The sequence below is a fragment of the Microdochium trichocladiopsis genome (assembly GCF_020744255.1).
Source record: "Microdochium trichocladiopsis strain MPI-CAGE-CH-0230 chromosome Unknown B0I36scaffold_6, whole genome shotgun sequence".
Classification (NCBI taxonomy): Eukaryota; Fungi; Ascomycota; class Sordariomycetes; order Xylariales; family Microdochiaceae; genus Microdochium; species Microdochium trichocladiopsis.
The window spans coordinates 950726-976158 of record NW_025763549.1 but is presented as its reverse complement, the minus strand read 5'-3'; the positions used below and the strand labels follow the sequence as shown (position 1 = coordinate 976158).

Sequence of the window (25433 nt, the reverse complement as noted above, 5' to 3'; positions counted from 1 at the left end):
CGACCACCGTCTTTAGCGTGCTTCCACTCACGAAGCCTATTGTTGCGCCGATGAGCTGTATGGCAACCCGGCGCGGAAAAGTAGATACGCAAACGTTACACGTCGTTGTCCTGTCCTGCTTGGACCTCCGCATCCCACGAACTTGCCACAAATTCTGAGCCTGGGGCCAATCGGAATGATGCCCTCGTTCCCGATTAGTACAACGCCTCAAGTCTATTGTCTTGTCTATATCGCATCTCTTATTGCAGCAGCTCGTGATCACTGGCTCGATCAAGCCGAGCTTGCTGGCTAGCTGCGCCGTAGGACGGGAATCCCCGAGTCAACAGTCCGAAAGAGGGCGGCATGGCACCTAGCGCTGTATAGGCAAAAAGCCTCCAGCTTGGCGCCGCACCACAGTTACACGGATATATATCAGCTGAGCCAAGTCTTTGGTGATCGTTGATCGTGCCAAGCATTTGATGATAGCTGGTCGAGCCATTTACTGTCGACCATTTACAAGCAGGAACGGAAATCTGCATCCCTTTACAGCCCCAGCCTGCTTATTGAAGCCATGACGCGCCCTGTTCACAGAGCGTCAATGCGACGCATGGCGCTGTACACCACCGCCGTACTGCTTGTTGGCAGCGCGCAGGCGATTACCAGGCCTTTTACCTTCATCATCACATGGCAGCAAGGTGCCCCTGATGGGTTCCAGAGAGATATGTTCCTGATCAACGGACAATTCCCTGGGCCTTTGCTGGAAGTGAACCAAGGAGACAATGTAGTTGTCAACGTCCAGAACAACTCGCCTTTCAATACAACACTACACCACCATGGTAAGTCTGGCGAGGCGATTGCGAGAGGCGGTTGCAAAGCACTAATGGCAATGCGTTTACAGGAATCGATATGAATGGCACACCATGGTCTGACGGTGTTCCCGGTGCATCCCAGTACCAGATCCTTCCCGGATGTGGCTTCACCTACAGCTGGACTGCGAACCAGCATGGCTCTTTCTTCTACCATTCACACTCGACGTCTCAGATCAATGATGGCCTGTACGGTCCCATCGTAATCCATCCAGCATCGGACACGCCGACACCGTACGGCCTAATTCCTGGTGTCTCAGTCGAGACGATCCAGCAGGCGGAGGCTGCTAGGATCCCGATCGTGTTATCAGACTGGGCTCACATTACCTCGTATGACGACTGGTCAATATCGACAAAGTCCAAGATGGAGAACTTGTGTATTGATTCAGTCCTAATCAACGGAAAGGGCAACGTCTACTGCGTACCAGCGGCAGAACAACCAGGACTGATGACCTCAGGCCAAGCAGCCATTCTCCAGGCAGTCCAAGGAGCCATGCTGACAGACAAGTCGTAAGTCTCGACAGCCAGTCTGCATGGACCAGCTCCCCAGCTAACTCGTTGTGCAGATGCGTCCCACCAGACGTCTACGCGGTAGCCCTGGGACAGCCTGGTTATCCTGTCGACATTGCCGCCATCCCTCACGACATATATAATGGATGCACAAACACGACCGGGCACACCGACGTGATTGACGTCGTGCAGACAATTCTGCAACAGTCTAAATGGGTCATGTTCGACATTGTCGGGGCCATCGAGGTCTACGGCGTGCAATTCTCCATCGACGAAATACCCATGTGGGTGATTGCCGCTGACGGCGACTTCATTGAACCTGTGCAGGCAGATTCCATCCCAATCACCAATGGTCAGAGATACACAGTCCTTGCCAAGTTCGACAAGCCCAAGAAGTATACCGTCCGCGTCTCGTCAACAAGCGACGCCCAGATCTTGTACGGGACGTCCATTATCAACTACAATGTCTTGGGCAAGCTGCAGTCAACCGCCGCGTCTAAGCCGTTCATCAACCCACGTGGAGTTGGCACGTCCAGCAGTGTTACTTTCTTCGACCCGAGCACAGCCCGGCCGTATCAGACAAGCCAGATTCCTCGGAGAGCCGATGCCACATACAAGCTTACCATGAAGATTGATGATTACCCCTTCATGTGGGCGTTCAACGAGACCTCGCGTTTGCCCGACGAGGTGGATAACGTGACCCCGTTACTATTCGCTCCTCAGCCTTGCCGACAGGACAACCACACCATCACCAATCCTGCCAACGCGTGGGTCGACTACATCATGTTAGTCTCTGGCAAACAGCCGCCTCACCCGGTGCACATGCACGGCCAGCACTTCTACGTGATTGGCAGTGGTTCTGGAGAGTTCACGTGGGCCACGGTGGACGAGGCCATCAAGGACATTCCTGGGTCTTTCAACCTCGACAACCCGCCGTTCAGAGACACGTACCCGACTCCGATGCTGACACCTTCGCCGCCGGGGTCACCGCCGGGATCGGTCTGGCTGGCGCTCCGCCGGCAGAGCGTGAACCCGGGCGTCTGGCTGATGCACTGCCATATCCAGTCGCATTTCCGCGGGGGCATGTCCATGATCATCCAGGACGGCGTGAACAAGCTGCCGAAGATTCCTCAGCAGTACAGGGATTACAGTTGTGGCGGGGTGTGATTTGTGCCTCCAGCTGGGTGCCTTGCGTTTCAGTCCATATTCGACGTGTATGAAGTAATGCGCTCCATTAGCATCACAAGACAGGGATAGCAACATACAAGGAAACGAAGATGCCAACGTCAGATGGATACATTCTTAGCGGTGTCAAGGCGTTGCCTCGCACATCAAAAAATGAAGTCCGTTATGAATCTCATTTCAAGGACACAAGCAGAAATTATATGTGACTTGTCGTCAACATCATTACCGTCGCGAAACAGTGGTCCTTAGGCGATATAAGGTCACGTTCCCCGACTTCCCCACCCATGTGCATGATGCGTACTTTCGAAGTGTTGCTGATCTCCCCGTCCCGTGCGCTAGAGCGCTTCCACAGTCCTGTGCCGAACAAGCCGGCCGATACAAAGAGCACTCACTGATTGGCGGTCACATCCTTGCCAACGGGGCTCTGATTGGCCATACGGGGTGTAGCCTTCTTGCATTTCGTGTGAGGAGGGTGGCCCAACAGCAGGTTACATTTCGGGGACTTTACTTCGCACCACCTCGGATGACCGGGCATTCTTCTTTATTTCCTTTTTCCAATACAAAGACATTCTGTGGTGGGGACGACGACCAATCGCGTGACTCGGCGGTATCGTCGCGGCGACATCATCCGTTTTTCTCTGAGCTTCTTTCTTTTTTCTCAAGCCAGCACTGCCTGCTGTCTGCCGTGCCGCGAAGATAGTAGTAAATCCCCTTGCGCGGTAAGTGGTGGGTGGGCACTTGAAGTTAACGGAACACCCCCCTCCCCCGAGCGGACACAAAGCGCACTGGAGAACTGCGATCGAGACACAACAACGAAACCTAGCAAAACCCGGCCTCGTACGGTTCACCCCAACGACAGCCCCCCTTGAGTGGGAAAGTGAAAACAGTCAGCACACCACCAAACACCAACACCAACACCACCGACAGTACCGTTACTCGGCGCCGCCCATGGCTGCCCCGGAGTTCCCGGCAGCGCTCAAGGATGCCTCGCCCGCCCAGCTCATCCTCGGCACCCTGGCATCGCTGACAGTGCTTGTTGCGCTGTACCTCTGGCGCATCAACACCCTCCTGTCCCGGACGCCCCCAGCGGCACTGAAGTTGGCCGGCCCGCGGTGGACGCCCGAGCTCCTGCACGAGACGTACGCCCGGCTCGAGAGGGACCCGCCCGGCCTGTATGACGCCAAGAAGCTCCCGCCGCGGCTGGACCGGCGGTATGTTGTAACTGGTGGTTCTGGTGAGTTTTATTGTTTCGTCGTAGTTCTGTCTTAATTTACCCCATCTTCATCATTTGGCCTGTTCGAAAGGCAATGTATGTCGATGGGTTCCACGGGTTATGACTGCAATGACCATCGTCGATTCCTGGCCCTCATCCGCGACTCTGGCAAGCCTGGAAGAAGAAAAAAAACCCCATCCCCGACCCCTGGCGTGAACAAGTTGAAATAATACTGCGAGATTCCTCAAAATCAAGATTTGCTGACTCGTTACGTCGTCTCTCGTCCTCGCGGGGGAAAAAAAGGCCTGGTCGGCGGCTATATTGTCCTGCAGCTTCTCGCGCGCGGCACCCCGCCCTCGGCGATCCGGATCCTGGACATCCGGCGCACCGAGCGGAGCGACATGCTCTCCCCGGGGTCGCCCGCGCGCGAGGTCGAGTTCGTCGAGACGGACATTACGTCCCCGGTGTCGGTCGAGGCGGCCTTCTCGCGGCCCTGGGCCGAGGCCGTCGCGCACCTGCCCATGACGGTCTTCCACACGGCGGCCGTGATCCTCGCGTCGGAGCGCAGCGAACGCGAGTACTGGTTCCCCGAGGCCGTCAACGTCCGGGGGACAAGGAACCTGCTGGCCGCCGCGCGCAAGCACGGCGCGGGCATCTTCAGCGCCACCTCGTCGGCGTCTATCTCCATCCGGCCCGTGCAGCCCTGGGTCGCCCCCTGGGCCGGCGAGCCGCGCAACTTCTTCCAGCTGCTGGATCTCGCCGACTCGGAGAAGCCCCTGCGGCACCGGACGGGCTACTTTGCAAACTACCCGGCCTCAAAGGCCGTTGCGGAGCGGATGGTCTGCGACGAGAACGAGGACTCGTTCCGTACGGGCAGCATCCGCCCCGCCAACGGCGTGTACGGGAACCCGACGGATAACATGCTTGGAGCGTACTTCTTCAAGGACGTCGTCGAAACGTAAGTCATTGCTCGGCTGCCCGTCGAAAATCCCCTCCCTTTGTTTTGTTGTTTTGTTTCAAATGTAGCCATGCAGTGAATGCAATTAGACACTGACACACGCGCGCGCTCGTCTCTCTCCCCATCCAGCTGGGTCCCGCACATGGTCCAGAGCTTCGTCCACGGGGCCAACGTGGCCGTCGCACACCTCGCGCAGGAGGCCGTTCTCGCAAAGACGGCCCCGGAGAGCAGGCGGTACGCGGGCCGGCCCTACGTCGTGACGGACCCGAACCCGCCCATCATGAACCGCGACATGTACCCCGCCATCCGCACCCTCCTGCCGCGGCCCTGGCGCACCATGGAGCTCCCGCCCGTCGTGCCGCTGCTCATGGCGCACGGCATCGAGCTGTGGTCGGACCTGCCGCACCGCTTCCCGCTGCTCAAGAAGCTCATGCCGCCGATCACGGGCGAGGCCAAGCACCTCAAGCCGGGGATCTTCTCCATCACGACGCACCTGGTCGCCGCCGACGAGGACACGAGGAAGCCCGTCTCCGAGGGCGGGCTGGGCTACACGGGCGTGGTGACTACTCTGGACGGCCTCGTGTACGAGATCCTGGAGTGGAACCGCGAGGTGGCGGCAGGTGACGCCGAGAAGAAGAAGATCACGTACACGTCGTCCCTGACGCTTGGCGAGAGGCTGCAGAAGACGGGGCTCAGCATCGTCGAGGCGGTTGCCCAACCTCTATCCACCAAGACCAAGTAAGTGGGCGCTCGCCAAGCTGGAAGGGCCTTCCTTCTGTGCCGGGGTCGGGATTTTGAACAACCCATCCATCCATCGAGCCAGGGGATTCCCCGAGAACAGAGGCAGCTGGCCGTTGGAATAAGCTTCGTATCCGGCCGGCACCAGGCCCGGACGGCATCACAGGCCCGTGCATAATAGCACTTTATAAAGGTTGAGTTCGGAAGGGGAATCCCATGTGGCTGCACATTCTCAACGCCGCTGAATGTCTGGAACCGCGCCTTTGTCAAGACAATGTGGCCCATGGTCTTTCTCAGATGCGCGCTGCGGGGAGCTTGCTTCCCATTGCCCGTCGTGAGTTGTGCACGCGATATTAGCAGCAGTGCGTGCTTGTATAATATCCCTCAGGTAAAACGATGAGCTTGATGGAGCGGCATTACTGTTCGAGACACAAGCGGCGGCCTGGTTTCGGCTTGGCCAGCACCGGTTGATAGAGCTTGGAGTGCTTGACTCTGCCTAACAGAACCCCTCCGCTCTAGTTGTTGTAACCGTTTGTTGGCAGGCGTTGGGTTGTGAATATGGCTGATTGAACGATTCGAATGTTATATGAGTGCAGTGATTGCTTGCCATTTGGAGCCGGACGTGTACTAGCTGGACCTCGGCAGATCATCAACAGCACACCGGCCGGCGATCTCCAAGCCCCCTGTTTCCCCATGGGCGGAGGACTATTAAGCACAAGCGTCGGGTCTGTTAGAGTTATTGTTTCGATGATGGAAGTGTCAGTGCTGCATTTCTGTGCGACAAGCCGTCCAAATCGCATCGAACGATGCCTTGTCCACTCTTGGAATCCTCAAAATGACGCTGTTGGCTTCACAGTCCGGATCGGATGCTGGAAATAATGACAGACATGCGGCACAACCTCACTCAACCACATATCCCTCATATTCCCATGCCTAGAGACTAATGTCGCATTCGGTGAGCAGCGCTATTTGGTTATCTGACCCATTGGCAGAATGCCTAGAGACATTGTGCGTTCTATCGCACTGCTCTTGCGGTGGCTGGGGGTCCCATTCTACCAGCTCTGTCAACATCATCGACGCCTTCACAGGCGAGCCTCGCGAGTGTTAATGTAGGATTTGGTCACAACTTTCTGGCATTGCTATCCCCTTGGTATCCTAAATGGGTGCTCGAGACTGCCGCGCCACCACGGTAAGACTGCCCAGCAAGACCTCATCCCATTAGCTGTTGCGGGCTGAGGCCGTACGGACGCGAGTGTTGGTTAAGCTTGACATTAGCCGGTATCGCCGGGCAAGGCCGCGCTGCAAGCCGTGACCCCTCATTGTCAGGTGGGAATGCAACGCAGCTGCCCTATTGAGCGTGGCTGCAGCCCGTGGAACAGGGCCGCCAAGGGACGAGGAAGTCGGAACCTTGGCACCCCCAGCCGAAGTTGACGCGCGAGCAAGGGTTGCCACCAGCCACTTCGGTGGAGCAGCTCTGAGCTGCAGGGCCGAGTGCAAGTGGCATGTCGAACTCTCCAAGTTTCTGGAAAACCCTTAATTTGAAACCTTGACACGATTTGACATGGCAACATTGTCCACAGCAGTTGCGCCTCTGTGGGCTGCTGTCATGGTGATTGGACATGACGGCAGATTGCTGCGACCGCAAGACGTGCAAAGTTCCTCTCATAGCTCGGAAGATCGACCGCCACCAGCGGAGGGACAGCCGGTGCACAGATTTGATTCACGGTTCGAGTCTGATGATCCGCAATGGCCACCAGGCTAGGCGGCCACTAAGCCAGGCGAAATGGGGCGCGTGCCTGAGGCCATGCAAACTAGCGCATGGAGTAAATGAAGACCACTCAGGAACACTGAGCTGATTCTTGGTCGCTGGCTGTGTCGAAGCCCGGGTCTGGAAGCTAGACCCCCTGGGCGCGCTCGGATCGTGGCCTCTGCTGGAATACGGGCCACTTTGGCGCAACTCGAAGGCCGGGCTGGTCGGGGCTCAGGCAAAATGATCAGCCTGGCGGGCGTGGAAGATCGGGTTGACTCGCGAAGTGGAGCTGGAGGGTCGTGGAAGCATGCTTCCACCCGGCGGGTGCTGATCTCTACAGATGGCTCGCGGGTAGTGATCTGGAACACTTGCGCAGTGTATGTACTCTGTATCTGGACCGTCGTAGCCCAAGGTACGTGTGCAGTCTTGCGCGCACCAGCCAGCCCATGGATTGAATTTTCAGGCCCTTGGCTGCAGCGCCCCACTGCCATGCGCTGCACCAGGCCTTGGAGGTGTGCATCCCGGTGCTGGGCCGGGGAAGGCACGCCCGACCACCAGCGCCACAGCAGGGGAAGGAGCAAGGGACCCCTCGACGAGCACTTTACCGGAGGACCCCCATCACGACATCGGCCGATGGCCAAGTGATGAGGGGGCAACCTCCAGGTGCTGACAGCTCGACCACTTCTTTCCTTCTCGAAGGGAGACCCAGGGCCAGCTCCCACGACGGCCACAGTCGGGCAGATGACTGATCAGCAGGCATGTCCAGTGCTTCCAGTCTGGATAATTAACGTATGTTGCCAAGTCTTGAATGGCTGGCCGCCGGACCTGCGTTGGGCGGCCCACACCCACGTGCAGACCCGTCTCGAGTCAAAGCCGCAGTGGCCAGCCACCGGCAGCACTAGGAGTGCTGGCCGGCACGCCAGCGTCCAGCTCGTGGCGCTATCGCGAGCCCCCGGCGGCGCAGGCGGAGACGACCAGGGCCCGAGCAGGCTAGAGCTGCTGGAGCGTGGCTGCCAGGGGTTGGCGTTGCAATCGGCCGTTCGCGACGGTTGTCAACCCCTGAGGGCCAAGAGGGACAAATGCTCGAGATACTGCCCAGGCGTACATGTTGTACCGAGCAGATGTTACCTATCGCGCCTCTCCACGCTGCCCCACCCACTCTTTCCCCCTTTGGGCGAGGGCCACTTGGCCCCCTTGTCGTTTGCCCGCCACGCTGCGTGCCTCGCATTCAGTGCTGCTCTGCCCCTGGGGGCCGCTCCCTATTCCTCGTGCTTGGCTGCCCAGCTTGTGCTCTCTTATTACTACTAGCTACACCAACGCCTCCTCACTCCCTCCTCTCTTCCACTCCTTTGGCAACTGCAGCATCGCGAGCGACTTCTTGAAAATCTCCGCACCCGGCTTTGTCTGACCAGCTGGTTCTCCCTGGCCGTTTCGTTCCTTTCCGTGTCCTCCGCAGCCACCTCCCGGCAGTCCTCGCACGCCGTTACTAGTCACGAACCTTGTTCCGTCCCATTCCATTGTCTTTCGACAGCAAGCTCACATCCTCTTGGACCGGCCCTGAAACTCCAGCGGTTCATCCGAAGGAAAGCACTCGACGTCATTGGCACATACGAGCCGCCTGCTCGTTGCGCCTTGCATATCTTCGCGCATTGTCTGAGACATTGGGCGCACATATTGCCGCTACCCCTACCTCGACAGCCCTCACGAGCCAAGGGTCTTTTGCGACAGATTGGACGTCCTAGAAAACCCGTCGACGACCAACTCCCAACACAAGATTCGAAAGAATATAAACCACCTGCCGCCAACATGCCTAGTCTCATGCAGAAGCTGCAGGCCAAGCTCGAGCTGTTCCGCCTCGAGCAGCGCTACACGCGCAACCGCCACCGCCGCTCAACCTTTGTGAGTAACGCTGTCTACGTAGACGGCGAGTACGTCTACCAGACACCAAACTCGACCGGCTCCAGCAACAGCTCCTCTTCGACACCTCCAATCGAAGAGTACGAGTCCGAGAGGCGGCGCAACAGCCTCGAAGCGCAACGCTCGCCCGTCCACCAGGCCGAGATGACACCCGCGCAACGCAAGCGTCTCAACCGCTTCTCCTCCATGCCTGGCTTCGGCACCTCGACAAAAGTGACATCACGTGGTGACTTCCGGTCAAACACCATTGATGTACGGGAAGTCCGGTAGAGAAAGAAGAAGAAAAAGAAAAAGAAAAGCATTTATAGAATTGGCCGTTCGCCTCAAAGTTTAGGGGCCCAGCCATTCAGTTTTCGCAAAAGCACGATGGAACAAATGCACCTCAACGCGTTTAGTCTAGCGTTCCGCAGGTCCTAAGCTCTTGCAAGCTCTTCCCCATCTGGAGCTACGCAGCATGCTTTGACCAACCAAAATACCCTACTGCATCATACCGCCCTCCGCTTGCGGTCGACCGCGGCCTCACCTTGGCCATTTTCTACCTTTTTTCTTTTCGATTGCAACAACAGTCATCCGTCGACACGCCCGAATATCACGATAACGAGCAGTTCCGTCTGCGCGGAGACCACGAAAAAACGGAAACGATCCACAATCAGACTGGGTGTGTTGCCCATAACTTGCGGGAGCACACGAGCAGGCCTGTCCGATATGGTGGATTTGGACCGAGGCTCCAGCTTCTGTAGATACGCTTCACTTGTATATATCACTAACGAATGTCACGACGCATCGCTTCGCGCAAATAATCCTGCTTCTCAAGTCTCGTAGATGTAAATCAACATTGGTCAAATAATAGGGCGTCAGACGTTACTGTGCAACCACAAACATGATGCCATTGCTTCCTCCAGGCTGATTCCCAATCCCCTCCATCGCCAGCCAGCGCATTGACATTGACTCGGGTCTCTCGGCGACAAAATGCCAACTGCCAGTTGAAACCAGCCTGCGACGCACACTAAATTGCTTCTTCCACAACCCCCTCCTCCTAACCCCTCCTCAATGATATGCATCATCCGCATGATGGATATTCAATATAGAATGTGACAAAGTTACATTGGGCAGTGACGGGTGACGGGTGACAAGCTGACGGGCGATGACGAGCCGAGCCATGCGCATTAACCCTCCCTCCCGTGTATGTGCGCATGGGGTCCCGCGTTTCCGCAGGGATGTACCCGGCCGGCAAGCCCGGAACGCCTGTTTCATGCAACCACACACATACACACCCTTTTTCTTTCTCCCATGGTGTGATTGTGGCGGTGGAATCACAAGTCTGACACTTTTTTGCTTATACATAGCCCCTCGGGCCCGACAGCCACTCGTGTAGGTTTGCGTGTATGTGTGTTTTTTGACTGTGACCTGGTTTCGCCGACAGGATGGCATTATTATCATCCTGATTTTTATTATTTTTTTTTTATTGCCTCGTTAGTGGGAGAGGGAGATGTCTTTTGTCCTGTGGAAAGCGGCAGGTACCATGCTCGCTTTGTTGCCGCGGGATGATCCATGCGAGCCGGGTCGTGCGAGCTTCGAAACGAGCTTGGAAAATATCAGCTCGCGGCCTTTGAGCTGGGTAGGAAGCACAGGTCAGGCCAGGGGCTCGGTAGAAGAAGAGCCATAAGCAGCCCGGGCAAGGAGATTTCAGCAAGTCTGGTTCACTTGTACCCTCCAGCAGCTGGCCTGACAAAACGCCTCTATGTCTCGCGCTTCGACGGGGGAAAGATATAAAGGCAACTCATCATGTCCTGACCTCAAGTATGGTGGTACAACTAGTAGCGAGAAGGTCGTCCCGAACGGATGCGAAAGCACCGGACTTTGTGCCCTGCCCTTCCCGACACGTCGTCCCTTTCCCAAAGAAACATATGGAAAGATGGATCAAGACAATACCCACATGAGGCCGAACGAACTCAAGAAGCAGTGGAGACAGTAGGACTCCTGCTCGGAACAAATTATTTGAATGTGTGGCAACCCAGGAGTTCCCAAACGGCCGTCCACGGAAAATCCTCCTGCTCAAACCGCTTGGAAATCTGAAGCAGCATTCCGCCGCCGCCGGACCCGGACCTTTTCCGTCAGAGGCGGCGCCATGTGGCCAAAGAACCATTTGTTCTCTGGCCTCTTTGTGCAAGTCACAGCACCATCGCCAACGGTGCCGTGCTCACAGACAGCAGCAGCAGCAGTAGCAGCAGGGGTAATGTCGTACCGCAGGGCAATGTGCCCGAGTGCAATCTTGAGCTGGTTCGCGGCGAAGAAGCGCCCGGGGCAGGCGTGCGCGCCGTGGCTGAAGCCCATGAACGTCGGGCTCGTGTTGACGAGGTTCTGCGGCGGTGAGGCTGTCGTTCCCGCGGGAGGCAGGGAGGTGAAGCGGAAGGGCTTGAAGGTGTTGGGGTCCTCGTAGTTGTCCTCGTCGCGGTGGATGCTGTAGCCCGACACGCCGACCTTTGTGCCGCAGGGCAGGTGCGATCCGTCGGGCAGAGTGACGCCCTCGGGGGCAACGACCATCTTGACAACCCCGCGCTGGATGAAGCCGTTGAGCCGCATGCTCTCCCGGATGCTCGAGTCCACGAGCCTCATCTTTGCGATGCTCGCTTTGGTCCACACCATCGCATTGTCACCCACTACTGAGGAGATGCTGGTGCTGGTGCTAGAACTGGTAGTGGTAGTGGCCTGCAGCACATCCTCGCGCAGTCTGGACAAAATATCATCGCGCTCTGGAGACGAGACAATGTCAAAGATGGCGTTGGTCAGAGTGATGACGGAAGACTGGATCGCCGCGAAGCAAAGCACTGCAAAGCGCGAGGTGATGACGCGCTCGTCGAGTTCCAGAGGGTCGAGCACGGGCTTCGCAAAGGCGTGATCAATGGCCCATTGGATATAATCATTCTAGTACCAACAACCATGAGTGCCAATTCGCATCACAATACACGTTATAGAGCCGGCGGAGGATGATACTGACGGGCGGTTTGGTGTCGGTGACTGGAAGCTCCTCGTTCCGAAGCTTCTCAAGTCGCGAGCGGATAATGGGAAGGATGATTCTCCTGCATCGTAGATACTGGACGTAGTCATACGCCGTGAAGAACGGAGCCACGATTCTGGTTCATCATTGTCAGCGACAACCTCACACGAAGCGTGACTGAAGTACATCAGACGTACGGTTTCAGCAACTCGGGAAACATGCTGATGGCCGCAGCAGGAAGCGCAACCTTCCGATCAAACGACTGACAGGCCTTGATCAGCGCAGGATCACGACACAGCTCTGGCCCCATGAAGACCCGCAGGGACAGCCGCGTGACAATGTCCAGCAGCGTGTCATACATGCCGACTTCAACCCACTCCCCTTCGTTGACACCCCACTTGTCTGCCAGGCTGTGTTCCATCTCCTGCACAATGGCTGGGATGAAGGTGGCAAGCTTTCTCGTGAGCTGCTGCTGTATGACTTCGGGATGTACTGGGTCTTTGACCAAGTTGGCGTGAGCAAAGACGTATTCGGCCTGGAGGAACTGTCTGTTCACTTTGTCCTGACATAGGATGTGGTCAGGCTGGCTGACGAGCCAAGCGATCTGCGATGGCGGAAGGACTACTTCCGGCCCATTGAGGAAGTAAGGCAAGACATAGGCACGGTCGCGTTTAGAGTACTAGCAGTGTCCCAGAAATCAGCAATTATCCGACGCTGCCACGGAGACAGAATCTACTGACCTCGTGGTAACCTTCGTCAAGTAATTGTCTCAGATGAAAGAAACTTGCGATGTTGGCCCTGGCACGTGCGATTCGTCCATGTTGTCCGCGTGCACCGGCCCAGGGCAGAGTGCTGGGCAAGTTGTAACTCGTAAACAGTCGATACAGCAGAGCCACGACGCTGCATAATGATGCGAGGCCTACTCCCAGAGACATGATCCAGGCGAGGCTAGTAAGTTGGCCCGTTGTGCAAGCCATGATGAGAGCCATCGCGTGGTCCTGGGAGGCACTGCGAGAAATTCTCCCGCGAAAGAGCTTGTTTTGGTGACTTGAATCGTGCAGAGCACTGAGACCAGTACTCTCTCGAGCGACGGGCTCAATCTGGATAGAGGTGGTGAGTTGTACGAGTGGCAACAGTGGAACTTATGCCACTGTATCGGTATAACTCCTGAGTGCCTGTATTGCCCGAACGAGTTTGGCTACTTTGCCTGCTAACTCAATACTACGCGTTGGTCAGACTTTTGCCTGAACTGGCCCCTACGCTTTGGAATCGAGATGTAACAGAAGCTGTGTAAATGGAAACCCAGCCGGGCCGAAGTAAATACTTGAGGTTTGCGCCCTTCGGGGGATCGGAAAGTGGAAGAGCTTTGCAAGGAAGGATGCGATCTGTCGTATGGTGTGTCAAAGTCCGTGTTCAGACGTATTGTTGGTTGTTAAACTGCGCTTGCGCTGAAATGGGAGTAGATCATATACTCGACTGTTGTAAGAACAGCAGTCTAGCAATAGGAAGCAAGAGGGCAGAAGATCCCGCATTGCCCAAACCATCCTCGTACAGAAATACTTTGGCTGCTAAGAAGACCAGTGTGGATAAATATATCACAAGGGCGCCTAGCGTGTTGTGATTTCCAGCGTCCTCTGCAGATATCGTCCTCTCGCGTGCAGGTTGAAAAAGCGCTTCAGCACACAGTTAAAGGCACAGGGTTGTCGTGTTGTCTCTGGTCGAAGAAGAAAGGAGTAAAGTTATGTCAGGATCGTGTCATCATTGAGTTCTGGATCTCCCAAGGCGGAAGCGTGTACTTCCGACCAACCCACTTTAGTCGCGACATTAACGTCTGGGACTATCCAACAACTACAACCATCTGAACAGGGGTTTGCGCCACAAAGCGGCCTCGCACCTCGGCATAAGACGAGCCAGTACAGCCATGAGTTTATGTGAACCGTGGCTACGACGACTGGCTGCCATGTGTGTCTCTACGGTGCATGGATCGTGGATCAAGCTGGTCTGCCGGATCAGGAATCTAGATCAGGAATGGCGACAGTTCTGCACGCGCAAAAACCGATGGTAACATCGCCGAGCTGGCCTCCTCACCCTAACTCTTCGTCAGTGGAGAGTGAGACACTGGGCAAGGGTATAGAAGCCACCACCGTAGCACGACACCGCCCAATTGTGATCCATTGTCGAGGAGAAAGCCTGGGTCATTCTTTCAAGCTCCCTTAAGCGACGCATCGTTTGCCTCCCGCGGCAAAAAGTCTTGACTGCCGGCAACAGGCTTGAAGGCTGAGAAGAGAGTCTCGTTGTTGAAGTGTGAAGCATGGTCTGGTTCGACTTTGAGTTCTGCCATCCTCGATGCATTTCATTCAGCATTACTGGGGATGGCGAAGCACTGATTGAATGCCTCGCTTGACTCTTGCTTCTAATTGTGACAGATTCGGCTGGTCTGCATCTCTCATTCGGAGCAAGCGAGCTAGGCTATGTGCCAGGTACAGCCGCCTCGACCCAGAACCGGGGGGGGGGTATTGGGGAAAACATGCACGAGAACATGCCATTCCGCTTCACATTGTCAATAGCACTCCAAGCTGAGGCGCACATTGCTAGGACCCGAGCCGCAACGCCTTCGCTTAAACACGAAAGTGGCAAGCGAACTTTGGGGTCCTCGCGGAGCTGAGGCTGTCTTTTGGTTCGCGGCAGGGACAATGCTCGGCCTGTCTCACTTCTTTTTTGCTTTTTTATGCGGGCCAGAAGTTCGGCAGGCACACATCATTTGTGCGGCCGGCAAAGTCACAGAGGCCCCCGTCCTCTCGACGCCTGGGCCGGCAATGGCTACCCTGGCGCCGGGAACAGGAAGAACGTTACACACAGCGGGTGATCTGCAGGGTGTTCATGTCCCCTGAAGATTGCTGCGACCTAACTATGCCAAGATTCAGCTGGGGAAGCGCTCGGCCAGCCCTGGAATCGCCAACCTGTCACAAAACTGAGACCCAAGCCAACCATCCATTCCATACGATGACGCTTGCCAGATGGTCTTGCCGTTGTGCTCCCAAGAAATAGCATGCTGACCATTCACTTTCGGTCCAGGTTGTAGTGCTTTAGCGAGATTGTTGCCAATGAGAAGCAAAAGCAAAATTTCCAGCAGGGGCATTGACTTTTGCCATTCACTAGTCTACCCCGGCACGGGGTGACCAGCCAGAGCGGTTGCGGTTAATGCTCACGGTAGCCAAACTTCGAGGCTGAGACAACCCGCCCTCCTTGTCGTCGACCCCATTTGCCAACAACAGCTAGCTTGGGAGTATGTCCGCCAAGAAGAGACTATGAATCTCCTCGTCCGACACGTGCAGATGAGTGCCGTGGTGGAGAGACCCGGCTTCTGACACCGCGCGATAGTCCAGGCCCATCAAGGTCCATCAGTGCACGTGAGCGGCCATTATAATTATCACGATGTTGTGCCACATCTCTGACAAGGCTTGAGTGCCGGGGAGCGCTAGTTGATGGCCGTCGACAACGAAATCATAACTCCCCTCACCAGATCCTTGCCAGTGACTACTCGAAGACTCCCGAGCAGATTTCATCGCTCGCCAGCCAGGCTCGCCATAATGCTTCCCAGGCCCGCCCCCTCCAATCTCCTGCTTCTCCTTCTCTCAGCCTCTCCCCTCACATCCACATCTCCCACTCCCAAGCCGCAACCCGAGCCCGGCCGCGTTGGCGACCTGCTCGGCACCGTGGTCAAGCTCGTCGGCAAGCTGCCACTCAACAAGCCCCCGCCCGACATACTCTGGACCCCGAACCCGAGTCCGCAGTGCGCGGCTGTGAACGGCGGCGAGCTGACGTGCTGCCAGGCCACCCTGGCCGGCGATCTGCCGCTGCTCGTGTACCTGGCCGAGACATACGGGTACGAGCTGAACCCAAACGATGTCAACGGTATTTATTGTAAGTCTGTTTCGAGAGTATACTTGGGGATGATTATTCCAGTCTAGTCTATTTGGGACAAAACGGCGTCTTGCAAAGGCTAACGTTGGTGCTCGCGCGCTGTTTGATCAGGTGGGGTGTTGCCCGTGTCTTCGTGTCCCGGTGTCAAGCTTTGCTGTCAGGTTACAGCTTTGGTAAGTGCATGATCCTGCCCCCTGGGTTAATTGGCGTGAAGAATTCTTCCAATTCTTCTATCAGTAAACAATAGATGCTCATCTGAAGCATGCTCCCATACTGACGTGGTCATGTCTCTATGCAGAACCCTCTGCTTTCCCTGTTCTGCCAGGACCCTCCTCTATAACTCCAGTTTCCTGGTTGTAGCACGCCGGGGAAAGTGACGAATCACACGGAGACATTGGGGAACTTCACCAGACGCGACTGTGCAGATGGCATTGAATCGTATTCCTGGTAGCATTGTTGACACAGGACTCCCTCAGCGGCCCTCATAGGACGAGCTCTCGCTCTTTTTCTATCGTCTCCAAATACAGTAGTGTTACAGCAGTCGCAAATGTTTCCCGTCTAACCGAGCCCCTCGGATCACCCAGCGGGACCACCTCAGGAGCCGCTGCCTGGCCGTCTATCGCTCGGTCGGCGAATCATCTGCGTGGTTGTACATTTTCGTGAAGCGTTCGTATATACAATCCGAAATTGATATGAGAGGGTCGAAATAGATCGTCACCTGCCCTACTTGTTGCGCTTGAGCGTCTTCATGGCCATCTCGACCAAGCCATCCTTGGCCTCGCTATCCGGAAATGTGCTAATCGCAGCGATGGCACGCTGTGCGTAGTCTTCAGCCAAGGCCCGTGTCTGTTCGATGCCATCGGATCGGAGAACGAGATCCCGCGCCTGTGTTAAATAAAGTAACGGATCAATACCTAACAATTTCACACAATTCAAGCACATAACGACTTACCAGCTCAACATCTCCTGGCTGCTCAAATTTCCGTCCAACCAGAGCACCAAGCTCGGGGTTTGCCTTCCAGGCAAAGAGGAGTGGTGCTGTGGCCAAGCCAAGCTCCAGATCAGCGCCAGCAGGCTTGCCGAGATCCTTGGCGGATCGGGTGTAGTCCAGCATGTCGTCAACAAGCTGGAAAGCGAGGCCAAGATTCCGGCCGTACTGATAAGCCGCCTCGACTGTCTCGGCATCTGTCCTTCCCAGAAGAGCCGCCGCCCGGCAGGACTTTGATATCAGACTCGCAGTCTTGAGATATGTCTTTTGTAAGTAGTACGTGAAAATATCCTCGGACCACTTGGGATTGCGTTCGTCCCGAGCTGTGTTCTTGAGCTGCATGAACTCGCCTTCTACCAGGTTGGCGATGACGGTAGCTAGAAGCTCAACAACCTCGACATGTCGCAGACGTGCTAACGCGACAGAGGCCCGTCCCAGGAGGAAATCTCCGGCCAGAACTGCCATCTTGTTGCCGAACTCCAAGTTTGCTGATGGCGATCCTCGCCGGGCAACAGAATGGTCCAGTACATCGTCGTGCAGGAGCGATGCAGTGTGGATGAGCTCTGTGATTTCAGCCAGTCTTCTCTGCGCGGGCAAGATGTCGCTGTCGGTAGATTCTGGACTTGAAGAGAAGGCTGTAAGTGAGGAGGAGGGGTTCACGTCGGCCAGGACATTGGTTGGTGATAATGACGTGTTGATGCTGGCGTTTGTCTCGGACGCTGGCGAGTTTGGCGCTTTGGGACATAGCGATGTTGCCCGGGACATGAGAAGGACAATCAAGGGTCGAACGTGCTTGCCCTCTGCCTGTGTATAGTACTTTGCAGCACGGTCAAGCGAAGGGTGGCCGGAGCCGAGAAGCTGCCGAATGTTGCTGGTGAGAAACTTCATCTCCTTGGCCACTACTCGTAGAGGGTCGACATGCAGCTCATTCTTTGTGGCGCGCGAGACCGCATTCTGGACCATGTTGCCCGCCACAGCAACCGCTGCACCCCATGCTGAGGACCTCTTAGGCGAGCTGTGGTATGCTGCTGTACTGGAAGGCTGCGGTATCCTCCGGTCGAGGGCTGTGGCTGTTGTGCAGGCCGAGCAGGATGGCAGCACGGCAGGCTGGAGGGCGACACGAGCCCTAGCGAGCCCTAAGGCCCCATGTCGACGAAGCATATCGGATTCTGGGCCCAACCGTGGGACGTTGTGGGAGTCTGGAGGTTATGAGCTCGGCTTGAGCATTCGAGGTGGTGCACGGCTCGGTGCAGAAATGCACTCAATTGAGTAGCCAAGGCGCAATCGGGCAGTCGAACGGATCCCAGTCGAAGCTGATATGCTAGATAGCTCTCGTACCAATCGTTATTCCGGTTCTCGGCTTCGGTGACGTCGGCAGGCGGAGGGGTGGTCGTGGTGCGGGCGTTTTTACGATGAGAGAAATGCTGTCAGATGGGATCCGAAAAATATCGATGGCGGTCGGTGTCGAAGAGCCAATACCTGCTGCCACGCGCCGATCGGGCGGGCTGCTAGCGCGGATGTAGCGGTACTTTACACCTCCCAGCCCACGATGCTTCTATGCGGCTCCAGCAGCGATGCATTGCCTCGTCAGCCAATACCATGGCAGTAATACCCATCGCTGTTGTGATTGATTCGTACTTCCCGAGACCCCGGGGGTAGGACGAGCATGCTGCTTTACCCTTACGGCGATTGAGCCGCCGAGGTGGTTGGATGATGTGCCAGCTCACATGTACCAGTACCACGGCACGCTAGGTACGCTACCAGGCAGCACCACGATCGGAGTTGCCCCAAGTGGGTGCAGCCTACTTCACCCGGAGGAGCTCAAGTCGTCACTGGCTTCAGGCCACAACAGCAAACACGGCATCGACTATGCGACATCACCATCCGAAACGATGGTCCTTCTCACGATGACGCGCTCCATAGTGGAGGCGTTGCAAGCCGTCCCCGATACCCAAGATGCGATGATTGGTGATGCCACAGCAGAGACATCCCAGGAACCATCTTTGAGCAGTCCGGCAATCGGCAAGCCGATCAGCCACGGCCAGATCATCGACCTACGAAATCGTCTGAAGCCATTAGACAAGGATCGCTTCAGTCTCGAGAAGCTACTGCTAGGTGCTTCGGTCTACGTTCCGCCGCCGCCCCCTAAAGCTGAGCCTGTGAGTCCTTGAAGCTCTCCCTTTGGGCACCATTCGCACTCAGCATATTGACACATTCTCTACACTTTCCGTAGAGCGAGGAGTACAAGGCCTTAATGGCTCGCCTCCGCCGCGACGAAGAAGAACGGGCGTACGAGCGTCTTACGCAAAAGTCTTTCGCCACCCGCGAGGCGTTTTCCGAACGATTTCCCGGGGCGCCCATGAGCATGGCGCATGCATTCGCAGAGACCAATCGTCCATCGAAAGCCGACGACATAGACGGCGACGAATTCGAGTTTGGCGATGTCCAAAGACAGGTCACGTTGATATTCAATTTTCTTGTCAGCATCATTGGCTGCGGCGCTGCTCTGTGGCTCGCGGCAAGATGGTGGTCCACGCCGGCACGCTTGTTCCTGGCGCTGGGCGGCAGCATAGTCGTTGCCATCGCCGAGGTCATCGTGTATTCCATATTCAACTGGCGCATCAAGGAGGGCGGGAAGAGGGAGAAGAAGAAGAAGGAGCACAAGGAAATCCTCAATACGTGGGTTGTGGGAGGACCAGACGATGGTCCTGCTGTGCCTGAAGAAAAGCTGCTGGATGGGCCTGGGGAGCATTCCACAGGCGTAGATCATGCTGGTTTCGTTAGGAAGCGCATCAAGGATGCGGACGTCTCGTAGCAAATGACAATACGGACATGAATTTGTGCCCGGTTGTTGTGCTGGTACCGCTCTGAGGGATGTTTTGAGGCGCCCTGCCCCACCACGAGCTGTGATGATGAAGTCGCATCACACTTGCCCAGGTGGGCACACACACACGACATGGGGCCCCACTTTGCACTTAAACTTCTAGCTCGACGCGTCTCCCATAAGGCCTCACGCGTCTTCCTGCTGGTGATGCGAGGAATCGGTCACCACAACATCCACATTACAGATCATTCCAGGTACGCAATCAAGGACAAGGACCACTACACATCCCGCGCGACATAATTACCGAATCGTTTATCGAAGTCGAACCTCAAAGCTTTGCGTGCATATACATTGCTTGGTCCGCAGCGCGCTGCGCTCTCAGCAGCACACTACTGCGACACAACAGCCTTGATCTACGGCAACTTGGCGATCTCACAACAGAACAGCAATCTAAAATGTTGCAATCAGCGGAAGGGCGGAGGTCAGTCGAGCTTAGCACAAACTCCCTTCTCTGGCAATCTCCACTAACAACTTGTGCAGACGGCCCCTACGGACATACGGCCGGCAGACACCGAGCAGCGCGCCGGCAGACACAGTCGAACAACCGCCCGCTAAGAGATGTCGCGTCAGCGACGAACGGGACGACTCACGATTTGTTCCACATGAGAAGATGACGACAAAGCGACTAGCCACCAAGTCGCCTGCGACAGTCCCAACGCCATCAACAACAACAACAGCGTCCTCAGTCAGACAACCAACTCAGCAAACCCTCAGTCTCGAGAAGCGCCCAGCACTACCGGCCACCCCACCAGCCACCTCCTCGCCGGCCGCGGCCGCGCCAACGGCGAAGAAGTCCACGATCACGAGCTACTTTCGCGTGGTCCCACACCTCAATTCCAAGTCATCGAGCTGCGCGGACCACTTGCCGAGCAGTGATGGCGTTGAGACGCAGACTGGCGCGAACTCGTCCACCAACAGCCCTCCCTCGTCGCCGCCGCCGCCGCCGCTGTCCTTCCAACAAAGCGAATCTCGCATAAGGAGGAAGCCGCGGCGACTGACGACGAAGGCGAAGCCACGGGCGCAGGGCCATGCGGGAGACGATGACGACGATGACGCGGAGACAGATGGCCGTGCGGACGTAGTGGTCCAGAATGGGATCCAGAAGGACGCCTCGAAACGGAAAAGAGGTAGCGTCTTGTCCAGCACGACCCCGTCGGCACTGAATCGCGACCCTGCAGTTGCTGCGTCCATATCATCACCAATGTCAACAACAGCAACAACATCCACCAAACAGTCGAACGCAAACCCAAAGAAGAGAAATAAGTCGGACACAGCCATGGTTCAGCAAACGCTGAGCCTATCCATGACGGAAAAGGGGTTTACCGAGTGCAGGGAGTGTAGCATGCTGTATAACCCGCTGCACGAGAAGGACCGACGCTTTCACGCGCGGCAGCATGCAGCCATCCTCAAGGCACGGGAGGCGAAGGAGAATGAGGATGATCAGTAACGATTGACGGGTGCTGGGAGGAAGGGAGAGAGAGAGAGAGCAAAGACGAAGAGAGCAGTGTGTGGAAGGGATGGCTTCTTTTGAGAGATACCCCTAGCTATTACGAGGAAATAGCACGCGTTTTCAGAATTGTGATGCATGAGCACAGCCCACCTAAACTGTGACGAATGCAATAAATGTGTGCTTTCTTGGGTTTTGCTGCATTAAACTCTTTACACTTATATATAACATACCCGGACAGAACCATCGCTATCAGCCGACAGCCTGCACAGTCTCGACATCCGGCTTGGGCGCACCAGCGCCCCTTCCCTCTGGCGGCACGAGCGGCGGTTGGTAGCTCTCCCTGAGCAGATGCGGTTTCCTCGCATGCAGGTCCATAATCATCTGGCCAAACAGCCCATTGGCCCAGGTGAACCACTCGCGCGTCCAGCGCTTCGCGTCGTTGCTGTCCACGCTCTCGTGGATCAGGCCCAGCCCGTCCGTGCTGGCCAGGATCTCCTTGAGCGTGGTCCGGATCTCGTCGTCGTCGTCGCTGGTCATGATGCGCATGATGCTGCCCATCGGCCAGGCGGCGCCCGGCCGCACGTGCGGGGACCCGACGGCGTTGATGACGGTGCCCGAGCACCACCAGGGGTTCCGCCTGCTGAGCACGAACTTGCGGGTGGCCTGGTAGACCGGGTCCGCGCGGTCGACGTAGCCGAGGTACGGCGCCGAGAGCAGGGAGGGCACGTTGGCGTCGTCCATGAGGTTGATGCCGCCGAAGCCGTCGACCTCGTAGGCGTAGATCTCGTCGCCGCTCGGGGTCTTGACGATGCCCCACTGCTTGATGGCCGCGTCGATCTGCGCGGACATGACGCGCATCTCGGCCGCGAGCCCGGCGGGCGCGCGGGGCAGCTTGTCCATGATCTCTGCGCACGAGGCGAGGTAGCGGGACAGCATCATGTTGGCGGGGATCTGGTGCTCAAAGGTGGCGCTGTCGTCCGAGGGGCGGAAGGGCGAGCGGACGAGCCCCGTGTCGTTGACGGGGCTGCCGATGCCGTTGTTGGCGAGGGTGCCCGAGGCGCTCATGGTCTGGGACTGAAAGGTGTACACGGGCACGAGCCACTCGCCGTCGGGCCCGTAGGTGGGCTGCTGCATCTCGCGCGAGGTGGCGAGGATGGACTGGATGGCGTAGATCCACTGGAACTTGTTGAAGAAGTCTGCGTCGCCGGTGGCGGTGAAGTAGTCGTGGGAGAGCTGGAGGAAGCCGCCAAAGTCGTCCAGCTCAAAGTTGCAGGTGAAGACAATCTTGGTGTCGTAGGGCGGGGTGACATGGTAGTAGCCGCCGCTGCCGCCGTTGCCCATGCCCGACTCGGGGGGCGGGTGAAACGAGTTGCAATAAGGAGAGATGACGAGGTAGCGGGCCTGGAGGTTGATGGCGCCGCGGAAGACGGAGGCAACATCGTCGGCGGCCGATTTGAGGACGACTTTGTAAGGAGCGATCTGGTTTGCCGAGTCGCGGATCCACATGGCGTTGATGTCGCCGGTGATGATGAAGGCGAGCTCCTCGTCTGTGTTGTTGGCAGCATGGCCGCGCCACTTGATGCAGGTGTCAAGGGTGTTTGGGAACGTGTTCTCAAAGAGGCGGTGGAGGTCGAGGTCAAAGATCTGGCCCTTCATGCGGCGGATGGTGGCCTCGACGGCCGAGGCGTTGAAGGTGCGGCACTCTGGGCTGGGCCGCTGGTAGGGCAGCTGGTAGGCAAAGGGAGAGAGCGGCTCGTTGCGCTGCTTGGCGTAGCTGCTGTAGCCCGGACAGTCAAAAGGCCGCGGCGGCTGGGCGCTGTTGACGACGTTGACGGCCGGATTACTCGCCGCATTGTTGGCGGCGTTGACAAAGTCATTGTTGGTGGCGGCCGCAGGAGCAAGCAGGGTGCTCAAGCTCACGAGCAGGCCAGCGACGACTGCCCAGCGGAGGGGCATTGTGGTGGTGGTGATGGCCTACTGCTGGCTGGCTGGCTTGTTGTCTCGACCGCGACCCGGGAGGCAAGACCTGCTCGCGCGCCTGGAACAAGAGGAGCTGGGCGGTGCGGTCATGTGAAGTGGGATGGTGGGAGAGCAAACGTCGCATCGTGACGACGACGAGTTGGTGGTTGTCGGCACTCGGGCCCCATACTCTGCCAGCAAACCCCTGAAAAGCCCGGGGCCCAGCCCCGGAGGCGGCCCCTGCAGATCGGTCCACCTGCACTCGGCCGATCGCCCCTTTTGGAAGAAATGTTTAGTCGATACACATCTCCCAAGTTGGGACATTTAAAATTCCACTAGAAACGCGTACTTGCAATTATTTTACGAGGTGCTTGATCACAGGACTCAAGTACTACTTACCCCAATCCCCAAAGATACAAAGACCGGGAAGCTCCCTAGGTCTCGACCGTCTGCCGTGGAGGTTCACGCCATCAATTTGCGAATAATCAAATCGCGTAGCTCAAGATATGCCATATGAGGAGACACAGCCGGCAGCGGCACCAGCCAGCACAAGGCGGGAGCCTGAGGAGTGCGCGACATCGTAGTGGGTGTGTTTGACGCCCATCACCCGATGGCACTGCGCATGTACAGTGGTCGCGGAGGTATTCGACCAGTTCCGTGCAAAGTTCAGGCTGCCGGTGTCCATGAATGAGACAAACTGCCCTTGGAGATTGGCGTACTTTTTGCGCTGCCTCCAACTTCTAGGATGGAAACAGAAGGAGAAGCATATCTGCCTGGGCTTCACTCAGCCAACGTGTAACTAAGAACTGTGAAGCGAACCATATCATCACGCCAGCCATTCTCTTCATACTCTCTCCTAGTCTCCATGTGGTTTAACACTGGAGATCACGCAGCAGCTACATTTTCCCTCCGCATACTGTCATGTCGAAATACGAGGCGTCTTTAACCAAACTGCAAGGACCGGACGATGCACGGCCAACAGCCGCCCACGATGTCAAGGATGAAGACCGCGTCGGCAGAATAAAGTATAAGGTGTGTTTGTACGTGCCTGATTTCTTATGTACTTAGGCATTGTCAACATTGATGGGTCTCGCACTCTGAGGGAGGAAGAGCCTCATGTAGCAAACTCCAAGCGATTCAACCTATAGGGCGTTGGGCAACACCAACTGCTTCTCAGGTATTGGCGTCGAGACCTCCCGCGCCCTTGCCGCAACGGGAAGACGTGGCTAGGTAGCAGAGCATCGAGCAGGGCACTACCACTGCTCGCTATGGCCGGCTTCGGAAGGCATCAGGAAAGTATCAGAGGCGACTACCTTGAGGAGTGCCGGCTGGCAAGTGCCGCGGACGAGGACGTCATTGAGCCGACATCCGGAGTCAAGGGTTTTGCCTTCAACCAGGGCAAGGATGTACAACGTGATGCCTTCCTTGAGTACAGCGCTCGGTATGAGTTCCTGCGCATCTAAAGGTGAAGAATCGCGTCTCTATTGGATTTCGTTCGCTCATTTAGTATGCAAGTACACACCCGAAACAGAACGACGTTTGATGTAGCCCATGAAAGGACTATAGCAGGCGCGACAGGACACGGATCTTACACCTCGGCCGCCGCTATAGAATGATCTGAGCAATATTTGTCAAATAACAGTATAAACTGAATCATACTCCTACGTGCCACAAAGTTCAATTAATATTGCCGCGAGAACTGCCGTGGCAGGTCTTAGCGACTTGCTCGATCGATTCGGGACTATACTATGCGCAACTATATTTATAACGGCCAATATCAGCCTTAAAAAGCTTTCTGGTCGCTCGTATATGGAGAAACCTGGCCTATAGCCTCCATAAAATGGCTGTTCTGGGCAGAATACTGAAACACAAATTTTATCAACGTAGACAGCTCTCTACCCAGTCAGAGGCTCATCCGTCCTCCAACGAAAATGAGTACAGAAAAAGTATTGGCGCAATTCAAAGGCCAGCTTAAAGCCAACCACCCAGCCAAGGCCCCCATTGACCATGTCTTTCTCACTGCTCACAACAACACCATCAACGTCTTAGGGTCCAAATCAGGTTAGAACTTGCAATCGTCCACCAGGCAGAGTATGCCAATAATATCTTTTCCC

General features: G+C 56.5%; 10 protein-coding genes across 10 annotated transcripts; 7 read left to right on the top strand and 3 right to left on the bottom strand.

The window, feature by feature from the left end:
* Positions 1–586: 586 nt before the first annotated feature.
* B0I36DRAFT_244359 (multicopper oxidase) lies at positions 587–2522 on the top strand (the record flags this gene model as incomplete). Its single annotated transcript, XM_046150050.1, has 3 exons — positions 587–815; positions 878–1355; positions 1412–2522. The coding sequence occupies 3 exons, from the start codon at positions 587–589 to the stop codon at positions 2520–2522; spliced, it is 1818 nt and encodes a 605-aa protein (XP_046011382.1).
* Positions 2523–3488: 966 nt separating this feature from the next.
* Positions 3489–5453, top strand: B0I36DRAFT_245730 (uncharacterized protein; the record flags this gene model as incomplete). Its single annotated transcript, XM_046150178.1, has 3 exons — positions 3489–3774; positions 4057–4711; positions 4841–5453. 3 exons carry the CDS (start codon positions 3489–3491, stop codon positions 5451–5453), a joined length of 1554 nt encoding a protein of 517 aa, XP_046011381.1.
* Positions 5454–9005: 3552 nt separating this feature from the next.
* On the top strand, positions 9006–9386 carry B0I36DRAFT_363681 (uncharacterized protein; the record flags this gene model as incomplete). Its single annotated transcript, XM_046158852.1, has 1 exon — positions 9006–9386. One exon carries the CDS (start codon positions 9006–9008, stop codon positions 9384–9386), a length of 381 nt encoding a protein of 126 aa, XP_046011380.1.
* A 1785-nt stretch (positions 9387–11171) lies between these two features.
* Positions 11172–13049, bottom strand: B0I36DRAFT_244581 (cytochrome P450; the record flags this gene model as incomplete). Its single annotated transcript, XM_046150069.1, has 4 exons — positions 11172–12041; positions 12115–12250; positions 12312–12793; positions 12855–13049. The coding sequence occupies 4 exons, from the start codon at positions 13047–13049 to the stop codon at positions 11172–11174; spliced, it is 1683 nt and encodes a 560-aa protein (XP_046011379.1).
* Positions 13050–15704: 2655 nt separating this feature from the next.
* B0I36DRAFT_363679 (uncharacterized protein) lies at positions 15705–16378 on the top strand (the record flags this gene model as incomplete). Its single annotated transcript, XM_046158851.1, has 3 exons — positions 15705–16038; positions 16150–16211; positions 16337–16378. The coding sequence occupies 3 exons, from the start codon at positions 15705–15707 to the stop codon at positions 16376–16378; spliced, it is 438 nt and encodes a 145-aa protein (XP_046011378.1).
* A 383-nt stretch (positions 16379–16761) lies between these two features.
* On the bottom strand, positions 16762–17989 carry B0I36DRAFT_363678 (isoprenoid synthase domain-containing protein; the record flags this gene model as incomplete). Its single annotated transcript, XM_046158850.1, has 2 exons — positions 16762–16923; positions 16991–17989. The coding sequence occupies 2 exons, from the start codon at positions 17987–17989 to the stop codon at positions 16762–16764; spliced, it is 1161 nt and encodes a 386-aa protein (XP_046011377.1).
* Positions 17990–18918: 929 nt separating this feature from the next.
* On the top strand, positions 18919–19841 carry B0I36DRAFT_245031 (endoplasmic reticulum-based factor for assembly of V-ATPase-domain-containing protein; the record flags this gene model as incomplete). Its single annotated transcript, XM_046150114.1, has 2 exons — positions 18919–19185; positions 19260–19841. The coding sequence occupies 2 exons, from the start codon at positions 18919–18921 to the stop codon at positions 19839–19841; spliced, it is 849 nt and encodes a 282-aa protein (XP_046011376.1).
* Positions 19842–19874: 33 nt separating this feature from the next.
* B0I36DRAFT_128214 (uncharacterized protein) lies at positions 19875–21494 on the top strand. The gene is made up of 2 exons (XM_046148159.1): positions 19875–20331; positions 20391–21494. Exons 1-2 carry the CDS (start codon positions 20306–20308, stop codon positions 21355–21357), a joined length of 993 nt encoding a protein of 330 aa, XP_046011375.1. The 5' UTR covers positions 19875–20305; the 3' UTR covers positions 21358–21494.
* Positions 21495–21504: 10 nt separating this feature from the next.
* Positions 21505–23516, bottom strand: B0I36DRAFT_325020 (uncharacterized protein). Its single transcript, XM_046154188.1, has one exon. It carries the CDS (start codon positions 23314–23316, stop codon positions 21610–21612), a length of 1707 nt encoding a protein of 568 aa, XP_046011374.1. The 5' UTR covers positions 23317–23516; the 3' UTR covers positions 21505–21609.
* A 724-nt stretch (positions 23517–24240) lies between these two features.
* On the top strand, positions 24241–24782 carry B0I36DRAFT_363674 (uncharacterized protein; the record flags this gene model as incomplete). The annotated part of the gene is made up of 2 exons (XM_046158849.1): positions 24241–24359; positions 24497–24782. The coding sequence occupies 2 exons, from the start codon at positions 24241–24243 to the stop codon at positions 24780–24782; spliced, it is 405 nt and encodes a 134-aa protein (XP_046011373.1).
* Positions 24783–25433: the final 651 nt, after the last annotated feature.